General features: G+C 43.7%; 2 protein-coding genes across 10 annotated transcripts; one reads left to right on the forward strand and one right to left on the reverse strand.

Moving 5' to 3' along the window:
- Positions 1 to 139: 139 nt before the first annotated feature.
- On the reverse strand, positions 140 to 19,700 carry cdk11b (cyclin dependent kinase 11B). Of its 9 annotated transcripts, none has more exons than XM_072449491.1 (21): positions 19,597 to 19,700; positions 18,821 to 18,948; positions 15,755 to 15,894; positions 15,538 to 15,665; positions 15,326 to 15,467; positions 15,110 to 15,142; positions 13,376 to 13,548; positions 9,108 to 9,233; positions 8,926 to 9,024; positions 8,671 to 8,793; positions 8,516 to 8,587; positions 8,002 to 8,216; positions 7,120 to 7,210; positions 6,485 to 6,606; positions 6,271 to 6,376; positions 6,070 to 6,191; positions 5,869 to 5,976; positions 4,824 to 4,940; positions 3,929 to 4,077; positions 2,751 to 2,940; positions 140 to 611 (listed from the first exon to the last, which is right to left on the reverse strand). In XM_072449491.1, exons 2-21 carry the CDS (start codon positions 18,929 to 18,931, stop codon positions 519 to 521), a joined length of 2,460 nt encoding a protein of 819 aa, XP_072305592.1. In that variant the 5' UTR covers positions 18,932 to 18,948; positions 19,597 to 19,700; the 3' UTR covers positions 140 to 518. The 9 variants fall into 9 exon arrangements, with proteins under 9 accessions (XP_072305592.1, XP_072305590.1, XP_072305591.1 ...); XM_072449489.1 differs by having other exon boundaries at positions 8,516 to 8,590; XM_072449490.1 differs by having other exon boundaries at positions 9,108 to 9,236.
- Positions 19,701 to 20,116: 416 nt separating this feature from the next.
- Positions 20,117 to 21,591, forward strand: smim1 (small integral membrane protein 1). Its single transcript, XM_072448552.1, has 3 exons — positions 20,117 to 20,240; positions 20,936 to 21,092; positions 21,410 to 21,591. Exons 2-3 carry the CDS (start codon positions 20,998 to 21,000, stop codon positions 21,537 to 21,539), a joined length of 225 nt encoding a protein of 74 aa, XP_072304653.1. The 5' UTR covers positions 20,117 to 20,240; positions 20,936 to 20,997; the 3' UTR covers positions 21,540 to 21,591.
- The last annotated feature ends 183 nt before the right edge of the window (positions 21,592 to 21,774 follow it).

The raw sequence follows: 21,774 nt of genomic DNA on the forward strand, positions 1-21,774 counted from the left end.
ATCGGTCCAGTTCTAAAATGGCAAGAGATAAAGCACGGCACTGAGAAAGTCATGACCACAAAATAAATTACTTTGGGGCAATCTCTTTCATCTGCATAATTTAGACGGTTTTATAAACACAGAAAGGGCAGACAAAACAAAAATCTTAAAACTTTTATTTCTATGAAAAACTGATGACAGAACAGGCTGATTTTGCTAAGTAATGGTTCTAATGGTAGAGAACGCAGCCAGCGCTGCATCATTATACAGTAGCTGCGGCAGCCAGGAAATACCAACCATTTAAAGCCTGTTCCTCTCCAGCCAGTAGAGAAGGAAAATAAAACAAACATGAGCTAAACGTGAATAGATTTATGGCCTCCTCCTTTAAGAGCCAACCCCAGCAAAAGAGAGGAAGAGTGGATGTGTCTGAGCAACAGAGTCTTTGCTGTGAGACAGTCCTGACAGTTGGTCGCAGTTTTGCTGGAGTAAACCAGGCAAACATTTCAGCCGACAGACTCTTCCTCAGTCTCAGTGTGGCTTCAGAACTTCAGGCTGAATCCATGGCCCACTGCGGATGCTCCTTGGTTACTAGTTGTCAGGTGGAAGCCTGTGTCTTTCAGGTCGTCATCCCCCTGTGCACAATAATATTACAATATTATTTTCATGTACAATTACATGACCTACCCTACCCCACTGACTACACTTCTACCCCCTGTTACATCCCCATCATTTTCTTTCTACTTCTTCTGTCTGTTTTATTTTTCTGTACATTATTGTGTATTGTACGTGCTGTCCCCCCCTGTCTGTAAATACCCCCCCTTTTTGTATATGTCAAAGCGTCTTTGGGTCCCTGAAAAGCGCTATATAAATAAAAGGTATTATTAGGCCCGAGCGCCACAAGCTGGCGAGAGGCCTATTAATCTCGTAAGGCCGTGCGAAGCACGGCTGCAAAAGTGCGCACGTAGTGCGCACGAAATCGAGCGCGAAGCGCTCGCCCACTTCCAAACACTCACTAACGCACTCCTTCACTCATGCACGCCCCGTGCATACTAATTAGTAGTAGGAAAATGGAACATTACCGTTGTAAACGGGCGAAGCCCGTGCAAAAGTGCGCACTAAACGAGCACTTTACATTGAGATGACGACCGCAAAGCGGTCGTCATCCCCATATAAAGCACTCATTTGCGCTAAGTAGCTCACGAATACGTTCCCCATCTCTTGCATGTTCCGTGCATATAAGCATGTAATGCAAAAATTGAACATTATTACTGTATAGAGGGCCAAAAACACAAAGTGGGCGGAGCCCACTCAAAATTAACGAAAGTACCCGTCAGTGACCAGGGACCCACACCATGAGGTAGGAAAGTGCGAGCGCGTTCCGAAAATGTATAGTTTATGATATTTAAAAAATGGGAAACATTGTTTTCGCATCGGAATATTATTCTTTCTTCTTTATTCTTCTCGGGACCAACCCCCCTATTTTTCACCCAGTGAACATTGACGAAAAGTCACAAAAATGTTCACACCTCTAAAAATTGTGCCTCTCTACATTCTGGCTATTTCCCTTTTCTAAAATAAAAAAATTGGCGCGTCAGCGCCCCCAAATGTACCAAAAATGCATTGAGAGATGGGAAATGACCCAAAAAAAATCTGATCGTAGAATCATGAAATTTGGCGCAGAGGTAGATGGTGACAAGAGAAGTAAAAAATATTATTACGGCAACGCCGTCTGCCCAACCAAATGTCGGCCATATTGCTTCAAAAATGGCTAAACATGACTTCGGAGTTTTTCCAAACGTCGTACTTTTACGAACTCCTCCCAGGGCGTTGGCCCTAAAAAGCTGAAATTTGGTGAAAATGCTACTGAGGAGTGGGACATCAAAAGTTATCCAAATTACATTGATACCTCTCACGGTCTCTGTGCGGCGAAGCCGCAAACTGTAGCTAGAATTTCAGAAATCTCCCATATTTAAAATTTCGGCCGTTTGTGCAGATAAAGTCCGAATTGCGTCAAATTAGAATCAGTTGTTAAACTCTTTGCCCTAAACCTACTTGAAGTGAAATAAATTCATTTGGCGCCACAGCGCCCCCTACAGATTTTATATGGAGGTTAAATGTTTAGTTATGTTTAGCGTAATAAAAGGACATTTGGGGCGCGTTAGCGCCCCCTCCTCTTGCGGCGTGGCGGCGGTGTGGCGGCGGCGTGGCGAGGGCCGATCATTGCCGCTTGCGGCTATATTTTTTATTATTATTATTATTATTATTATTATTATTATTATTATTATTATTATTATTATTATTAATTAACTTCCAAGTTATCCCATTCCAACATCAGCTGCCCCATGCAATGCATTCAACAAAGACAAAACCAAAATTAAAACCCCTTAACTTGTGTTTACATTTTTAAACAATTTGTAGAATATTGGCTAGTGGAGACCTCATAATCGACAAATCTACTGGGAGTGATTTTATAGTGAGCAGTTTGATCCTTGGTGACTCTAGAGTGAGGACCATTTAAAAACGATTTTACAGTACTACCAGAATAAACAGATTTCACTTATAACTACTGTAAATTCACTCCTTGTGCCTGAAATAGAGTGGCTCTTTACAGTGGCTCGTGGGTGGGGAGGAGCTGGAGAACACATTAGGAGAGAAGTGTGCTGATGATGGAAAACAGCGAGGAGCGGCGGCGACACAGAAGCTGCAGCTCTGATGTTTTTAACACACAGAGCTGGTAGCACAGTGTAACAGACACAGCCTGATGCACTTACCAGCTGACTGTAGCCCAGGCCTCCCTCGGGCGGCCGCGGACTGGTGCTTATCTTCACCCTCTGCTGCTCACTCTTGGCTGGCCATGTGGGGAACATGGAGGGGTCGATGGGCTGCGGCGTCTCCCTGAAGTACTCGTGCTTGAGGGCCTCATCTGAAGTAATTCTCTTGGCAGGACAGTAAGTCAGGAATCTTTCAAAACAAGAGAAGCACAAATATTTTACTAAAATCAAGCCTCTTTGAGCTGCAAAAGCCGTTTTAAACAATCAGAGACACTTCTTTAAGTCCAATCTCAATTTCAGGCTGTGGGTCAGGAGAGCGAACGGTTCTGACTGAATCAAACCTCCAACTTATTTAGTTATATAGATCTACACGGCTTTGCACAAGCATTTGATCTATGAACCAGCAATATGAAGAATTATATTTTAATCATTACAATTCTAAATTCTAAACAAAACTTGACCAAATCTACATGAAAATTAATACTGAGCTCTGGTAAATAAACAAACAATTCTTATTCAATTTAAAAGCCCCCAGCAGTAGAGTCTTGGCCCCGCGTCCTCCTATGTGTGATATTTTACACCCCTGTGATTTTTACTTCACAGACAGCCTTTCACATCATGACCTCTGACCCTGTTACCAAGGTAACGGCTTCAGATTTCAGCAAATGACAAAGCAATTATGTGAAAAACTGACAAATTAAAATGCATTAACATTTAAAAACATTGCGGAATGTGGCGCTCCTCAGAGAGACTGCAAAAGTGACGCTGAAAGGTGGAGGAAGATGATGGATTTGCAGTACTCCACATTTGACATGTTTGAGGACAGCTCGCCAGAATGCGGTCTGAAAAGAGCTGCATGAGACAGGCCCAGACAGACTACAGTGTCTCAATCTGAACAGAATCTGTTTTTTGGATCAACACTAATAAATTATTGTAGGGACTTTAATATGGGCGTTGCAACAATGCAAATAATATAATAAAACATATTCCCCAATGGAAAGTCTCAAAAACTTGAATAAATGGAACATAGTAAATACTAAATATATATATATATAAAACATCTTTTTTTTAACCTAGTTTTAAGTTCTAGAAAATTGGGACGATAACAGTAAATGTTAGTATTTCAGGCAGGAGCCTTGACAATGTGGTGTGAGTACAGGAGTCGGGCAGAGTCGTACTTGTTCATGAGGTCAAAGCCGGAGTCCGAAAGAAGCGCTCCGAAGCGCTTTCGCAAGTTGTTGTATGGATACTCTGTGAAAGACATCTTTTTCACTGCAGGCAGCTCATTGTAGCCAGGCCATATCTTCTCGCTGGGAGAGCCCAAGTCCTGTACCAGACAGACAACACAGCAGTGAGCAGATGGAAACAAGAGGCAAAGTTAAAGAACATTGTATGACACCTGCTGTAACTGGAACTGAAAATTGTCACAAATTACAGTAAAATTAAACCACAAGGTGTTGCTGTGCAGCTTTATCCATCTACAGTTCTATTTATTGCACAGATCTATTGTAAATTTTGCAATGGAGGATTTACAATAACTATCATAATACTAGTAGTAGAACCATTATAATATTACATTTCACTCCCTTGACAATTCCTCTTGTCCAGTTATAAAATAAATGCAGTCTGCATATTTATAGATACTCTAAATGACATTTCAAAAGAATTTGAGACCATTTCTGCTGCTTAAAATTACAATGCAACCAAAGTTCAATTCATGAAATTCATATTGCAATATGCACATGCAGTAGAATAAAAATGTATACTTTTGCCAACTATGCCATGCAAAATGAATTGAGCTGTTGACACCATATATACAGTTTTGATGCTGCATGTTTTGATTATCTACAGTAAAAAATAAAGACATTATAGTTTATTCAACAGTGGTGTTCAAAATACAAATGGAAAAGACCGAGAAAGTTTTTTGCGCTGTCTGGACACAGCTCCCTCCTGTGGTGACTTATGTAAATACATGCTCCAATTTGACAGGCGGCACTGAAGATTTACAGCCTGTATATACTTTACATCAGGGCTTTCCACTTCATAGTGACTTCACTTTACAAGGGCACTTACCTTAAAGATCTTGTTAATTTGGTCGATTTCAGACTTTCCAGGGAACAGTGGTTTCTGGGTGAGGAGCTCTCCAAAAATACAGCCCACTGACCACATGTCTACAGCTGTGGAGTACTCCTGCGGGGAGAAGATAAACACAAGTGAAACAGTCTGCTGGCACAGAAAACGAGGTCTGGACAAATGCAAGTCCTGGACTGCTCTGACCATCAATCACAACAGTAGTTGTGTCAGCGTACACTGACCAGAGCCTGCACAAGCAATGTGGGGAAGTAACGCCTTACTGTAATCGGATTACTTTTCTAGTAAGGTAGTAATCTAATGCGTTATAATCTAAATAGTATATAGATTATAGTTACTAGGTCTATTAACTACGTTACTTTTCCAAACAAAAAGACATATTTTATAAGATATTCCTTTATTGTCCCACATGGGGAAATTTCATAATTATCTATACAAATCTGATATAAAACAATAAAAAGAGAGAAAGTAAAGCAGAACAGATGTGAAGCACACAAATGGAGCTGACGGAGCCATAAATGTGTACCTGATCTTGGTGTTAGGAAAAAATACATAGGCCTAAAAAATAAACAGGGCTGAAAAGTTGAGATACTACTGCTTTGTAAGTTCATTATATAAAGCTTTTTAAAAATCAATAAAAGGAAGTTTAATAGCAATATTTCAAACTTGTCATAATTTATATTTCATGAGATTGAAACACATGTACGCCCCAAGTGTCAGGCAGTTATTTTCCTATGATTATAAGCAAAGTATGTACCTGATTGGATGAAAAGAGGTGACCCTGTCAGTAGCTTCTGAATTAGTCAATACCAAAAAAGTGGTCTCAATGTATAACTTATTTATGTTATTTGGCCGCTTTTGTCATTCAGTGCATGATCTAAAGAGCATTTAATCTTGACTAAACAAAATAAAAAAAATCAGTTACAGGCCTTTAATGATACCCCTCACTACTAAAGAGGATTGTGCTATCCCCTTGTTACTTGTGAGTGGTAGAATTAGGATTGGGCCTCAGTGTGGTGGCTCTTACCTTGGCACCCAGCAGCAGATCTGGAGAGCGATACCACAGAGTGACCACCACAGGAGTGTAGGGCTTTAGAGGAGAGCCATACTCACGGGCAAGCCCAAAGTCTCCAATCTACAACAAAACACCTCACACGGTCACTTACAGATAAAAGAATAATGCCATTTTCAAAAAGGTGTTTGTTAGATGGATTGTATCGTTGCATACCTTGAGGATTCCCTTGTGACTGAGCAGTAAATTGGAAGTCTTGAGGTCCCGATGGAGAATCCAGTTATCATGTAGATGTCTGACTCCTCTGAGCAGCTGGATCATCAGAGTCTTCACTTCACCTAAACCAAACATCACATTTTATTTCAATTCTCCACCATTACATCATGTAGTCATCTCATAATCTAGTAGTCATCTCACCAGGGAGGAAGGGCTGCTTCATGGTTTCCATCAAGCTCTTCAGGTCATGTTCCACATAGTTCATCACAATGTAGATCTTGTCCATATTGCTACCGACAACTATTTCCTGTAAGCCAACCAATAACAACTCAATCAGTGAAGATTTCATGCTTTCATGCTCATATTTCATGCTTTAGTTACAATTAATAACAGAAATGTTATGTTTTTTTCATACCCGCACAGTGACAATGTTCGGGTGCTGAGCCTTAAGGATGGTATTGATTTCTCGCAGAGATGTGATGGGGAAGCCCTCCTTCTCCTTCTCCATTTTGAGTCTTTTCAAGGCCACAATTTCGTCTGTAAAAGTTGACAATGCTCACATCACTAACTTGCAAATCTAAACATTATATCTTTACAATATGTTTCAAACCAAGTTAAAGAACAAATATTAAGCACGCTAGAAATATACTTTGGGCTCCATCTACTGGCTGCAGAGGGAATTACACCGGGGGGACATAAACCTAGCTTGCCTGACATCTTCATACAGGAATACAGTTATACTGATCGTGATATGATGACAGAAATGCTCAGAATGAGTCTGGTGATGGTTTATGGCCTTAAAAATGATGCAGAAAATCTCACTGCTCAACGTGCAACAACACAGATCAACACAGGAGACATTCAGAATACATTTAATGCTCAGATGATTCATTAAACTCACGTGAATGAATACAACTCAAGGTTTGTTTTTGATGAGAGAAATCACTACAGTCAGATAAAGTGATTGCATTTATGTCATGTAAACATTGAAAAGGCTTGGAAAAAGATTTTCAGGGATGAAGCCATGAGAATTCATACACTGTTCCTTACCAGTCTTTTTGTCTTTAGCTCTATAGACGACTCCATAAGTTCCCTCCTCGATCCGGTTCAAACACAGAAACTCCTCCACATTGCGGCAGCCCTGTGGAGGTAAACAGAAATTTACTGTTAAAAAAGTAACTTTATTCTAAAGCCAGCTGCAAACTAGAAGATCTCACGGCTTCTACTCCATGTTCAAATCTAAGCTAAAAACAGTTTTGTTTAGCTGCGCATATGACTGAAAGAATTTTTCTTTGCACTCTTCTCTGTTATGACTTAAATTGTTTTGTGATTTCATTAGTTTAGACAATCAGTTGAACTGATTTAAAAGGGAGTTGGACTCCGAAAACACGTTACCCTTTGTGACTAGGTGTTTTTGTTTTTTTATTTTCTTAATTAGTTAATTTTATTGTATCCGTTTCTGTAATTTCTTAGTGATTTTAATGCATTTTTCCTGCTGTGTGAAGCACTTTGAATTGCCTTGAGTATGAAATGTGCTCTACAAATAAACTTGCCTTGCCTTGCCACTTGTAAAGACGACACCAACATACACTCGTTTTCAGGAAAGAGTTGCTACAAGCTGAAGACTACGCAAGCGTTCCATGATCAAACAGTCTTTAAAACACACACACTAAGATAGGTGCCAGTGTCAGCTGGTCTTTGAAAGTGCTCTTATTTAGAGTGTAAAACGTTGTGTGGGTTATTTCTACAGTTTAAGAGCCGTAACAGGCCAACAGGCACTGACTCAACTAACAGATATGAAGAGCGCCATGACAAGTAATGGCTTACAGGGAGCACTATTTGGGCCACGCCTCCCCTCGCGTAAATCAGAGTTAAAAATGTTCTAGAGTGCAGCCGGCCTAAGTGAAGCAGACCGTTAAACACAACCCGCACCTGGAGGGCAGGGAGGTACTTGGGCAGCTCCTTCTTCAGCTCCACAGGGGACAAGGGGGGAGAGTCTGGGATGTAGTTCTCTTCGGGGGTGGCAGAGCGAGAGTGGGTTCGAGACGGAGGAGTGACAATACCCTCTCCCCCTTCTTCCTCCTCCTCTTCATCTTGTGTGTCCTCACAACTCTCCTCAGAGTTGTGGTCAAACCGTGACTCTGGCACTGAGAAACAGAATTTACCAAATATTAGTATTAATATTAGACATATTCTCAACGTTTACATGCACTCTCTGTAAACGATGTATGTACATTAGAACCAAGACACTCATATTGTAATTCCTCGGTTTACATGCAATTAGAAAAATCACTTTAAATTGGGCTAGGCCATTTACCCGGTTATCCTGGGCTGCATGAACACACAGTGGCATCCTATTGTATACTACACACTCAAGTACTTACTTTCTTCGTCCTTTTTTGTTGCTTAAAATTTCTCTGGCTTTTGTGACTGTTGTTAGCAGTACCTGGTGGGATGTGGTTGCCGTTCTCCCTCTCCTCTTCAGACTCATCCTCAGTCTGTTCCTCCTCACTGACATCTTCTGAAATGTAGAACAGAAACATGTCCCGTTGCAGCTCATGAAACTTAACAAATAACATAAGCAGTTGCACCAGCAGTAACCTGCACTCTGCTCTGAGTGGGCTGATCCTGAAGGCGACTCCTCCGCTCCTTCACCCTCTACTCCACTCTGGCTGCTGGAATCATCCTCTTCTTCATCCTCGTCTTCCTCCTCTGAGCCCGAGGCTGCAGCAGAAAAAATTAATAAGTTATTTCGATAATGCAATGATTTGGTCAAACTTCTAACAAGAAACTGGTTTAATATACAATGTAATTTGTTTCATAATATGTCACGCGGATTACGCCTGTATTCATTACCAATGGAAGATTCTGCAGAGCTCGTCTTTCGCTCGTTGTCGCTGATGTCCTGGAGATCTGCCAACAGGTCTTTGAGTTCAGGCTTATCTTCCTTCAGCTCTGTGGGCAAAGTTAGAAATACTCTGATAAATGAACACTTTTTAAGTAAACAGTTTAAAATAATCCGAAGAGTGTTGCAGCACCTGTGGTTTTGCGAGGTTCACCGTGTTCAGGCCGGTCTCTTGGAGCCCACGTCGGACTTCGGCTGCGTTGTCTTGGCTTCAGTTTGTCTTCATATTCTTCGGCCGGAGCTCGGTGGTGAGTCTGCACTACTGCCAAAAAGAAATGCAATCACATGTTAGCAGTGGCGCGGTCAGGGCAGTGCAATAAACTCAAATGACCATGCATCACAACTATATTTAAATTGTTCCGAAATATATCCATATATCCTTGAACCGACACCTTAACGTGGTGGAGGGGTTTGAGTGCCCGAATGATCCCGGGAGCTATGTTGTCCGGGGCTTCATGCCCCTGGTAGGGTCTCCCAAGGCAAACAGGTCCTAGGTGACGGGTCAGACAAAGATCGGTTCAGAAGCCTCTTATGACGACGACACGAACAAGGCCGTTTACGTCGCCCGGATCGGCGTCACCGGGGCCCCATCCTGGAGCCAGGCCTGGGATGGGTGCTCCATGGCGAGCGCCTGGTGGCCGGGTCTTACCCCACGGGGCCCGGCCGGGCACAGCCCGAAAGAGCGACGTGGGGCCGCCCTCCCGTGGGCCCACCACCCGCAGGAGGATCCATAAGGGGCCGGTGCAGAGAGATCTGGGCGGCAGTCGACGGCAGGGGCCTTGGCGACCAGATCTCCAGACACAGAGACTAACTCTGGGGAAATGGAATGTCACCTCGCTGGGGGGGAAAGAGCCTGAGCTTGTGCGGGAGGTTGAGCGATACCGACTAGATATAGTCGGCCTCACCTCCACGCACAGTTTGGGCTCTGGAACCCATCTCCTCGAGAGGGGCTGGACGCTCCACTTCTCTGGTGTTGCCCGCGGGGAGAGGCGGCGGGCTGGTGTGGGCTTGCTGATAGCCCCTCAGCTCAGCCGCCACGTGTTGGAGTTTACCCCGGTGAACGAGAGGGTCGCGTCCCTCCGCCTTCGGGTGGGGGACAGGTCTCTCACTGTTGTGGCGGCCTACGGGGCGAACAGCAGTGCAGAGTACCCGGCCTTCTTGGAGTCCTTGGGAGGGGTACTGGACAGTGCACCGACCGGGGACTCCGTTGTTCTACTGGGGGACTTCAACGCCCACGTGGGCAATGACAGTGACACCTGGAGAGGGGTGATCGGGAAGAACGGCTTCCCCGATCTGAACCCGAGCGGTGTTCAGTTATTGGACTTCTGTGCTAGCCACGGATTGTCCATAACGAACACCATGTTCAAGCACAAGGGTGTCCATCAGTGCACATGGCACCAGGACACCCTAAGCCGGAGGTCAATGATCGACTTTGTTGTCGTGTCATCAGACCTCCGGCCGCGTGTCTTGGACACTCGGGTGAAGAGAGGGGCAGAGTTGTCAACCGATCACCACCTGGTGGTGAGTTGGATCCGCTGGCGGAGGAGGAAGCCGGACAGACTTGGCAGACCCAAGCGCATTGTGAGGGTCTGTTGGGAACGTCTAGTGGAGCCCTCTGTCAGTAGGGTATTCAACTCGCACCTCCGGGAGAGCTTCTCCCATGTCCCGGGGGAGGTTGGGGACATTGAGTCCGAGTGGACCATGTTCTCCGCCTCCATTGTTGATGCGGCTGCTCGGAGTTGTGGTCGCAAGGTCTCCGGTGCCTGTCGTGGCGGCAACCCCCGAACCCGGTGGTGGACACCGGAAGTAAGGGATGCCGTCAGACTGAAGAAGGAGGCCTTTCAGGCCACTCTGGCTTGTAGGTCTCCGGAGGTCATCGACGGGTATCGGCAGGCCAAGCGAGCCGCGGCTCGTGCTGTCGTAGAGGCAAAAACCCAGGCTTGGGAGGAGTTCGGGGAGGCCATGGAGGAGGACTATCGGTCGGCACCAAAGAAATTCTGGCAAACCGTCCGGCGCCTCAGGAGGGGGTCACTGGGGATGTCGTCGGACGGTGGAAGGAATACTTTGAGGATCTCCTTAATCCCTCAGTCACGTCTTCCGAAGAGGAAGTAGAGACCGGGGACTCGAAGGCTGGCTCATCCATCACCCAAGCTGAAGTCACTGAGGTTGTTCGCAAACTCCTCGGTGGCAGGGCTCCGGGAGTGGATGAGATCCGCCCTGAGTACCTAAAGTATCTGGATGTTGTAGGACTGTCTTGGTTGACATGTCTCTGCAACATCGCGTGGCGTTCGGGGACCGTGCCTCTGGACTGGCAGACCGGGGTGGTGGTCCCTCTGTTCAAGAAGGGGGACCGGAGGGTGTGTTCCAACTACAGAGGGATCACACTCCTCAGCCTCCCGGGTAAGGTCTATTCAAAGGTACTGGAGAGGAGAATCCGACCGATAGTCGAACCTCGGATTCAGGAGGAGCAGAGTGGTTTTCGTCCCGGTCGTGGAACACTGGACCAGCTCTATACCCTCCATCGGGTGCTTGAGGGCTCATGGGAGTTTGCCCAACCAGTCCACATGTGCTTTGTGGATCTGGAGAAGGCTTTCGACCGTGTCCCTCGGGGTGTCCTTTGGGGGGTGCTCCGGGAGTACGGGGTCCGGGGCCCTTTGCTCAGGGCTGTCCGGTCCCTGTATGACCGGAGCAGGAGCTGTGTTCGCATTGCCGGCAGTAAGTCAGACCTGTTCCCAGGGCATGTTGGACTCCGCCAGGGCTGCCCTTTGTCACCGGTTCTGTTCATAATTTTTATGGACAGAATTTCTAGGCGCAGTCAGGGGTCGGAGGGTGTCCGGTTTGGGGACCACAGGATCTCATCTCTGCTGTTTGCAGACGATGTTGTCCTGATGGCTCCATCAAACCCGGACCTGCAACATGCACTGGGACGGTTTGCAGCCGAGTGTGAAGCGGCTGGGATGAGAATCAGCACCTCCAAATCCGAGGCCATGGTTCTCGACCGGAAAAAGGTGGCTTGCCCTCTCCAGGTGGGTGGGGTGTCCTTGCCCCAAGTGGAGGAGTTCAAATATCTCGGGGTCTTGTTCACGAGTGAGGGAAGGATGGAGCGTGAGATCGACAGGCGGATCGGTGCAGCGGCTGCAGTGATGCAGTCGCTGCATCGGACCGTTGTGGTAAAGAGGGAGCTGAGCCGAAAGGCAAAGCTCTCTATTTACCGGTCGGTCTACGTTCCTACCCTCACCTATGGTCATGAGCTTTGGGTAGTGACCGAAAGAACAAGATCGCGGATACAAGCGGTCGAAATGAGTTGCCTCCGCCGTGTGGCTGGGCGCTCCCTTAGAGATAAGGTGAGGAGCTCGGCCACACGGGGGGAGCTCGGAGTAGAGCCGCTGCTCCTCCACGTCGAGAGGAGCCAGCTGAGGTGGCTCGGGCATCTGTTTCGGATGCCTCCTGGGCGCCTCCCTCGGGAGGTGTTTCAGGCATGTCCCACCGGGAAGAGGCCCCGGGGAAGACCCAGGACACGCTGGAGAGACTATGTCTCTCGGCTGGCCTGGGAACGCCTCGGGATCCCCCCGGAGGAGTTAGAGGAAGTGTCTGGGGAGAAGGAAGTCTGGGAGTCCCTGCTCAGACTGCTGCCCCCGCGACCCGGCCCCGGATAAAGCGGCAGAAGATGGATGGATGGATATCCAAATAAGACTGTTTTCCCATCACTTCTGCGGCTGAAGCTCGTCTTTTAGTGGCCTCTACAGGCGACTTAAAACTAGTGCAACAGTTGACAATATTTTAATATAATTCATTTAATTTGTGTATTTGGATTTTGGATTATTTGGAAGGCAATAAGTATTTTATTTTGAGCTTCTTCAAGTAAAGGTTAGGGTCAGCTACTTCAAGAAGTCAAGAATAACGCTAAGGTTGAAATCGGACCTGACACGGCACAATTAAGTAATAAATGCCAAGTTTTCAGTTCACCGGTTTGTTAACTAGCAGGCCGAAGTGGAGCCTAAGCTAAATGTTATATCTTTGTGAAGATGTAAAACCAAGACTACAGTAAACGTCAAAAACGTTTGTGGACAAGCCGGCTTAACTAGCTTTTAGAGACAAGTTTTTGTTTGTAGCTAAGCCTTGGTTCACGACCATATAAGATAAGATAAGATATTCCTTTATTGTCCACACATGGGGAAATTTCATTGTTGCAACGCAGGTAGATAGAGGAAAAGGACAGATAACTTATAGGAAGTTTAAAAAAAAACCTCTTAATAGAATAAATATATTTTTTTATATATATTTATATATCAACATAAATAATTGTATATAAATAATGACAAATTGTTTTAGACTTGCTTAAGAAAATTCAAGGCAGCAATTAGTTCCAGAAACCGCCATTAAGTACTAAGTAGGAAATACCTTGTCTCCAGTCTCCTCTGTCCTTGCGCCTCTCCTCCACCCTTCTCTCCCGGTCCTTAAACTCCCTCTGTTCCTTCAGCTCTCTCTGCTCCTTTAGTTCACGTTGTTCTTTCTGCTGTTCGCGTAGCTTTCGGTCTCGTTCACGCTGCCTTTCCAGCTGCTCCAGCCGGTCACTGTGAACCATGCAAAGAACAACGGTCATTCTCCAGCATTAACTGGAATCAATCAGCCTCGTACATGGGGCCATCTCTAGCTATAGACAAGCATGAGCATTGTCCATCCAAACTAATGTCTTTCCCACTCAATCAAAAACGTATAACTTTTTTAACTTCCATGCGCACAGGACTCGCCTCTGTTACTGTGGGATGAGAGTGCACACAGCAGTATGTATACATGTATAAACTATTTTTTTACATATGACTAAATTCAATCATGAGCGCGCTCATCAGGGGTGTGAAGTGTCGGATGTGAAATCTAAGGGGCTCAATATTACAGAGAACAGAGGAGAGCAGTGAAAGTGTGTGCTACTACCGCCATGCCCACTACTACCGCCGCGCCCACCACCACCGCCGCGCCCACCACCACCGCCGCGCCCACCACCACCGCCGCGCCCACCACCACCGCCGCGCCCACCACCACCGCCGCGCCCACCACCACCACCGCCATGACCACCACCACCGCCATGACCACCACCACCGCCATGACCACCACCACCGCCATGACCACCACCACCGCCATGACCACCACCACCGCCATGCCCACTACTACCGCCATGCCCACTACCACCGCGCGCAATGTCCAATACAGCAATGCCCACTACAGCAATGCCCACTACCGCCATGCCCACTACCGCCATGCCCACTACCGCCATGCCCACTACCGCCATGCCCACTACCACCGCGCGCAATGTCCAATACAGCAATGCCCACTACAGCAATGCCCACTACCGCCATGCCCACTACTACCGCCATGCCCACTACCACCGCGCGCAATGTCCAATACAGCAATGCCCACTACCGCCATGCCCACTACCCCCATGTCCACTACTGCAATGCCCACTAGCCCCATGTCCACTAGCCCCATGTCCACTACTCGCTGCTACTCCACTTTGTCTCTGAAACGTCATCATTCCTCTGTCGGTCTACTTTGTAAAACTTTCAAAAACACCACAGTATGTGGCACAGAATAAAAATAAGGGCTAACATATAAGTGGCCAATTTGTTTATTTAATCGCATTAGTTTCGGTTCTGTCCATGCGCGCTTATGGGACTCACTACATCTACAGCGGTTTACAAAGCCCGGACATTAGAGTCGCTGTCCAGGTGACGCTGACCTGAGTGTAGTGCTGAGCTGAGTGTAGTGCAGAGCTGAGTGTAGTGCAGAGCTGAGTGTAGTGCAGAGCTGAGTGTAGTGCAGAGCTGAGTGTAGTGCAGAGCTGAGTGTAGTGCAGAGCTGAGTGTAGTGCAGAGCTGAGGGGGTGCGCTCTGTAGAAGACTTGTGTTTAAGCAAGTTATGTCAAAATGACCACTGGCAACTAGCATTTTACAACAGCATTGTGCTAAGCTACAATGACAAGGCAATTAGCTGTGGCCAAACTGGAAGCATAAACCTACATTTACAACACACGACCAATTACCAGTAGAAGTGCACACTCTAAATGAGTAGAACCCCCACACCCTGCAATGATGTCCAGTCTACTTTTAATATTTTGCATAAAATAATAATTTTGTATACCCATTGTTCTGTTCTTGTTCTTTTATGGTTGTGCTGTTATGTAAGACAGAAAAAACAAAAACATGTAAGATGTAACACAGCCAAAAATAGTCACACATTTACTTTCTGTGCTAAAAATTGGGGCATAAAAGACCATGTATAGAATTGTATAATTGCCCGCCGATGTTTTCCCACCCGAGATGAGTGGGCTAAGACCGGCCCTGCTCTTACACTGACCGCTCTCTTCGTGAGTGTGCTCGGGCCTGTTCCCGCCGTTTCTGCCTCTCCCAGTCTCTCCGTGCCTTATCTTCCTCCCAGTGACGCTTACGGCGGTCACTATCTCGATCTTTTTCCTTCTCTTTTGGTCGGATATGTTTTCCTGAGGATGCACAAAGACTGTAAATAGATGTACTTGGAACAAGAGAATATTTTAAATCTGCCTTGCAGACCTTCTTCAGCTGAGTGACTGCGGTGCCGTCTCTTGTCTTTTCTCTTCTCCTCTTTTCTGTGGTGTGATTTGTCTTTCCGTGCTATTTGCTGTGGAGGCTTAATGGCAAGTGAATCATCTTCTTCTCCCCTGAACAGAAGCATACAACCAGGAATAATAATAATAAAACAATTAACTTTTTATAGTGTACTTTTATAGTTATATCTATGAACACAGACCTGTCTTCAGTAGAGTCCTCTCGAGCATACGGGGAATTACGAATTGTTATTTCCATTTTTTGTTCACGTAATTCTCCTTCTTCAGGAGTGTCTCGCTTAGATTCCCGTTCATCCGCCTGTAAAACAGGGTCCTGTGTGAACTGTGGGAAAGAGAAAGCACAGTTTTAAGGTCATAAGAAAAAGAATGGACAAAGTGGAAAGGTCCAGTTAACAAATATTATTAAAAACACATTTGAAGCATCAAATAGGGATAATGCATCAACGCCGCTTAACAAGTCTAGACTCACCCTGAAAATATTGAACAGAAACTAGCTCCTTCTCGAACTCAAGACTCGTATCATTCCAGAAAAGAAAAATGTAAGTCTCAACATTGCTAATTCAAGCCATAAAAGGTACATCACAATTTTATGATCCGACATAGGGCATAAACTAGAGCTGGGTTTCGATTCAAATTTCAAGAATCGATTCGATTCCGATTTTTACGTTTCAAAATCGAGTTTTTCCGATTTTCTCAGATTTTCTCAGATTCCATACGATTCAATCCGATTTCGATCTGATTTCCGATTCGATCCGATTTCGATTCGATCCGGGGGTTAATGTAATTAAAAATGTATTTGAACCGCTTCCTTCACTTCATGACTGTGTAGAGAAGCAACATATTAAAACTAGTATTATATCAATATTAAACAGCAAATCGTACAAGTATTGGTAGTTACTGATGGCTGGAAGACTGATGAAAAGGTTAAGGGTCAATCTACCTTCAAGAAAGATAATTCAGGACAATAAATAGAGGACATCATTGAGGTGACTACATCTGCAACAGTGGATTCCTACTGGGACACTAACCAGTGCATTATTATTATGCTTGAAAATAATTAAGAATTCACCCAAAAGCGGTCCCAAGGACAGGTTAGGGTGATGCCGCCGCAGATGATTCTTTAAGTTGGTGGTATTACCACTGTGCTTTAGCTCAATTCCGCACTTTTTGCAGACTGCTTTACTTTTGTCCAGCTCGTTGGTCCCTTCTATCTCCCGGAACTCGAAATTCCTCCAAATCGGCGCCTTCAGTGTCTCAAGTGTCTTAAGTGTTACGCTAACGTTACCATCTCTGTCCGACGTTATTTTTAGACCGAGAAAAAAAAAAAAAAAAAAAACGACTTACAAATCGATAATCGGCCATTAATATGTGAATCGATTAAAAATCGGAAAATCATAACCTAGCATAAACATAATTAAAGCCGCGGTAGTGGCGATGATGGCGACCGCCTTCCCGCGCGACTGCGTTTTGATCGCGATTGCCCCGATACTGCATTCTCTTAGACTTTATTCTTTAGACCCCCTCAGCTAATGCTGATGCTAACGCTAATGCTAAGACCATGGCACGAGAGGAAATGTTCCATCAAAATAAAAGAGGAAGAGGAAGTGAAGGCATTAACTGCGCCCCTGCTGGCCAATTGTGAAAATACACAATATCTGCTATGCACTTTTTTTCATGGCGTCTCGAGGAGAATATAACCAATGAGTTTCAAACAAATCAGACAATGTTGAGTGTTTCACACAACGGGTAGAGTAAATGTGTTACATGGGTATTAATTATTTCCAATCAGACCATAAAAACGCATCAGTGAGTGAAATATGAGCGCAGTAGATCAATTCCATTAGGCGTGACTTGTCCTTGAAAAAACAGGAAATTAAGCCTTTTTTGAGGGCGTGTTTGGCGAAGACCGTATGGTCTGAGTATTTATTACATTTCAATGTCTTTAGATGCAAAAAGTGTTGTTTTGAGCTCGATCGGACGAAAAACCTAGGACAAGTACGATTATGAAAAAAAAAAAAAAAAAAAAAAAAAAAAAAAAAGGTCAAACGTGGCGGTGCCACTTTGATTCAACATGGCTGACGTCCTGTTTATCATAGAGCGATGCTGCCAGGTGTGTTTTACTCATCAAAAGGTAGCTCTATCACTGTTCCAAGTTTCATGTGCCTAGGCCAAAGATTAAGAGTTTCATGTTTTTTATTTTTTTAACTAGCCGGCACTGTTACGACGGGGGTTCTCACAAGATCCATTTTATTCGAGTTCGGGCCGAGCCGATCGCATCTATGTCCCCATGTGTGACATTCATCAATGTTGTCCCGAGTTGTGGCAAAATGACCATGAAAGAATAATAATAATAAACCTGGCAAGAACACAGACTTGTCGCATTCCATTCGATGGAATGGCTCGAGCCAGTTATCCTTTATTTATACAGGTAAAATGATTGAGAACCATTTATCTTATAATGACATAATGGTCGTCAAATTTTAAACAAGGTCGAGATTCAGTTATGTTTAATCGACAATGATATGGTTTGGAAAAAAACAGAAACAAGAACACCCACGGAAAATAATTCAATATGTAAACTTTCAATTAATTCTGATCAGAGAGGAGTGAGGGAATAGACATGGCTGACCCCTCCTCTCTTGCCAGGCCTGGATCTACAGGGGTGCAAAAGGGTGCACTGCAACCTCATTTAAAAGTATTTGCGTCCTCATTTCAGGTACGTTAATTAATGACACTTAATGGAAGAGTATCATCTTTGCACACCGTTGAAACTGAGATGCCCCCGCAGTCAGTTTTTTTTTTCTTGCTACATTTATATTGGAGTATGACGTTTTTGAATACATTTTCCAATAGTCTAAATGTCTCGTCTTGGCCCAGTTGCCCATTAAAGTGATGCTGGAAAAGAAGTCTTGGATGTAGCATTAACAAGAATTGGCCAATTAAATCAGCACATATAGGTTTGTCACAGAATGAGAAAAACGAAGGAGAGCAAGTAACAAGTATCTATGTCTGTGAGCAAAAGTCATTTTGATTTTATTGTGGGTGCTTTTCACACTTTCATCAAACATGGCAGATTCCAATGTTAACTGATGTTTTTGACATTCCATCCAAAGTTCCATTTCAGATATTGGGATAAAAAATCTATAATTTTACCTATGCATGTTATAGTTTCATATTAAATACGCCGAAAACACATTGTCTTTTAAAACTTCAAAACGATGGCAAGTACAGTTAAATAAAAAACTTGCATTTTTTTGCCGCTTGTTGTCAGGCCGTTCCTCTAATTCTCTTCTGCGTTTCTTTTCCTGTAGGATTTCATCAAGAGTTTTAACTTTCCAAGAGTCCTTTGCGTCCCCCATCAGCGTCCACTCTCCGCCTGCACACACAAAATATTTGAACATTAATCACAACACAAGCACAATGATCATAAAACTACAGCAAAATAATACATTTACATTACATTTCTATTTGTTTGAAACAGTAGAATAGACGGTTCATAGGTCATACTACCTATAAATACCACTTGATATTATAGGACATACAATAAGTAATAAACCAAAAAGCAGTTCATTTTGATGTACTTAAAATACATAATATAACGTTACGTTGGCTACAACTTGTGTGGATCATAATAGAACGCGTCACACGAGCTTAACAACGCTATTTTGCCTACTCTTAAGAGTAACTTAAATGGCAAAATAAAAATATATTTTATAATTACAGGTTTACAAATGAATGAAGTATATACGATGGTTAAATCGGCACATACGTCTTAAAACGTGCATTTGTTGTTGTTATTCTCATATCTATGGTGGCTAACATGAGCGTTAGCAATCTAGCATAGCATTAGCGTTTGGCGCTAAAGTCATTTTCTAAAGAGGTAACAGTTGGCTACACAGAAGCCGACGCTGTGTAAACTCATGGCAGGGTTCAGAAAAAGATCGCGATGTCTGGTATTTTTCATATCAATGCATGTAAGAAATAAATTAAATCATAGAGTCAAGCAGTAAAAGCGTTAACAGACCTGGGCTGTTCTATTTCACACCGGAAGTGCTCAAAGAAGTGCAAAATTCAATTCAATTAGGCTCCTGACGGAAACTTGGGTTTGTGGAAACATAGTTCCGACATTTATGTTTTTGTTTGTTTTTTAATCTTTTTGTTTTTTATTGTAAGGTTTGGTCTGGGTACATGTGGTAGACCATGGATCCATGGATACAGCTGGATGGATACAGAAAAAAATATATTCAGATAAAAATAATTCTGATTCTGCAAAATATTTGATTAGAACGAGACAGCCCAAATAGCTGTTTAATTGTTTTCTAAGAGGCCTAAGAAACTGGTATAGATTGTTTTGTAAAAATGACAAAAGGATGTGGTGCAAATCTTAAGTCCTTAGCCCATGTTTTTAGTTTGTTGTTTTACAATAATTCAATTCACACTATGGAATCTGTTCCATGTGCTCTCAGCAGCGGCAGTGCAGAAAGCAGAGATTAAGTTAAGCACCCAGGGCCTGGATTGCCCTTTATCACACAGTCTTAAGCAGGTGAAAAACATTTTATGACTGGGTCGGCCCACTGAACTCTGACCAAGGCCTCACAGTGAGAAGGAAAGCTCTCAGAACAGTCGAGTGGTTACATGTGTAGCAGGTCAGTGCTTATTGTCACACAGGTAAGGCTGCTGTTTTGTAAGCCTAATCATTTTATTCAATGTGATCATTGTTTTAAAGGTGCACAATATGACTTTTCTGGTGTGGTGCCATCATCTGCTTGTCTCCATATAAATGTTATCGCTTTACCTGGAATGATCCACAGTATGGCATATGTCTTGTTTGTATTCAACTACATGTGTATTTATTGATGAGAAATACCTTGCATTATTACTGTGTACAGGCTTTTTCTTCTTCTTTGGTGTTTTATGGAGGTTGGTATCCAAGTGTTACATTACATTACTGCCAGACTTTATTCTTTAGACTTTGCCCACTGCACATTGCGTGTTTCATGCTTCTGTGTCTTCAAAGCCCATGGGATCAAGCAGAAAGGAATCAAATGTACACACATTATTTTTGCATATTCTTCTTCTATGGTGTTTTATGGCGGCTGGTATCCCTACATTACATTACTGTAGTAGTACGTCTTAGACTTTAGAAGAAGAATTTGGATACCAACCACCACAAAACACCAAAGAAGAAGACTTTGGCTGTCACATAGCACATTTAATGATATACTACTCCAACCAATGCAACAACATCTCTATGGAGACAAGCAGGTGCCTAACCATTGGCCAAAAAAATAGTAAAAATGTGTGCACCTTTAAAACAAAGAGTCAGATACAAACCTTTAGTCATGTTAAGACTTTTTGACCAGGACAAAGACACTGTGGCTGAAGGGTGATTGGGGCAGGAGGAGACCTGTACTGTTCCATCCATATGGAGTCCAACACTGGAGCCAGAGTGCAGTATGACCGCTGGAACGAGGACAACATAAATGTGGACGTGGAGGCAGGACAGACCACTATGTCCCGGTGAGAGTCAAAATTAGTGATGGTTGATTTTTGTTTCAGCAGTAATTTAATCACACAACATATTTGAAATATATTGATTCACATTCACTTTCACATTCTGGTAGGATATTTAAAACCATAAACAAGAAAACAATTAACTTGACCTTTATCATGATCATTAAACAATAAATAACAAAACAACAACTCCAAACTCTTATTTTTTTCAAAAAACTTTTTGAAATTGAATGTTGGTTATAGACTTAATGGCCAAATGAACTGGTGTGACACACCTTCTTAGAAAACAAGTTAAAAGTAGAATGACAGTTCTTTGTCTTTAGGATGTACAGCCGTGTGTGTGTGGGCACTGCTGGGATCACTGTGAAGGCTGCTGGTGCTCTGGCTGCTCTGATCTCCCTCTACATCCTCGGATATGTGACTGGATTCTACGTACACAAATGTGGTGTTTAAGAATTTTAACATCCAATTCATAACTTATAATTTTTATGTATTGATGAAGACTGTAAATGTAAAATTTTGTTTAGGTGTGAATAAATAATGTTGTGAAGAATGTTCTCCATGTTGTAGTAAGTTGTTTTTACCAAGCTTATCTGGATGCATTAGGCCTTCAGCTTTGTACTGAGGAGGTTGATGGGCAACTGGCTACCACTAGACAAACAATAATTCACTGAGAAAGTAAGATAAG

Source organism: Eucyclogobius newberryi, unplaced genomic scaffold, assembly GCF_026437365.1.
Source record: "Eucyclogobius newberryi isolate DKJ021-1_F unplaced genomic scaffold, fEucNew1.0.hap1 SCAF_17, whole genome shotgun sequence".
Taxonomy (NCBI): Eukaryota; Metazoa; Chordata; class Actinopteri; order Gobiiformes; family Gobiidae; genus Eucyclogobius; species Eucyclogobius newberryi.

What these genes read in the sequence shown, in the direction of transcription:
- cdk11b (XM_072449485.1), bottom strand. Translation starts at nt 18,931, where the DNA reads ATGGGGGACGCAAAGGACTCTTGGAAAGTTAAAACTCTTGATGAAATC. An exon ending in ACAACAAGCGGCAAAAAAAT is followed by an intron (nt 15,895 to 18,820) that starts GCAAGTTTTTTA and finishes TCTTTCCCACAG; the next exon opens with TTCACACAGGACCCTGTTTT. An exon ending in GAGGACTCTACTGAAGACAG is followed by an intron (nt 15,666 to 15,754) that starts GTCTGTGTTCAT and finishes GCTTCTGTTCAG; the next exon opens with GGGAGAAGAAGATGATTCAC.
- smim1 (XM_072448552.1), top strand. Translation starts at nt 20,998, where the DNA reads ATGGAGTCCAACACTGGAGCCAGAGTGCAGTATGACCGCTGGAACGAG. An exon ending in GGACAGACCACTATGTCCCG is followed by an intron (nt 21,093 to 21,409) that starts GTGAGAGTCAAA and finishes CTTTGTCTTTAG; the next exon opens with GATGTACAGCCGTGTGTGTG.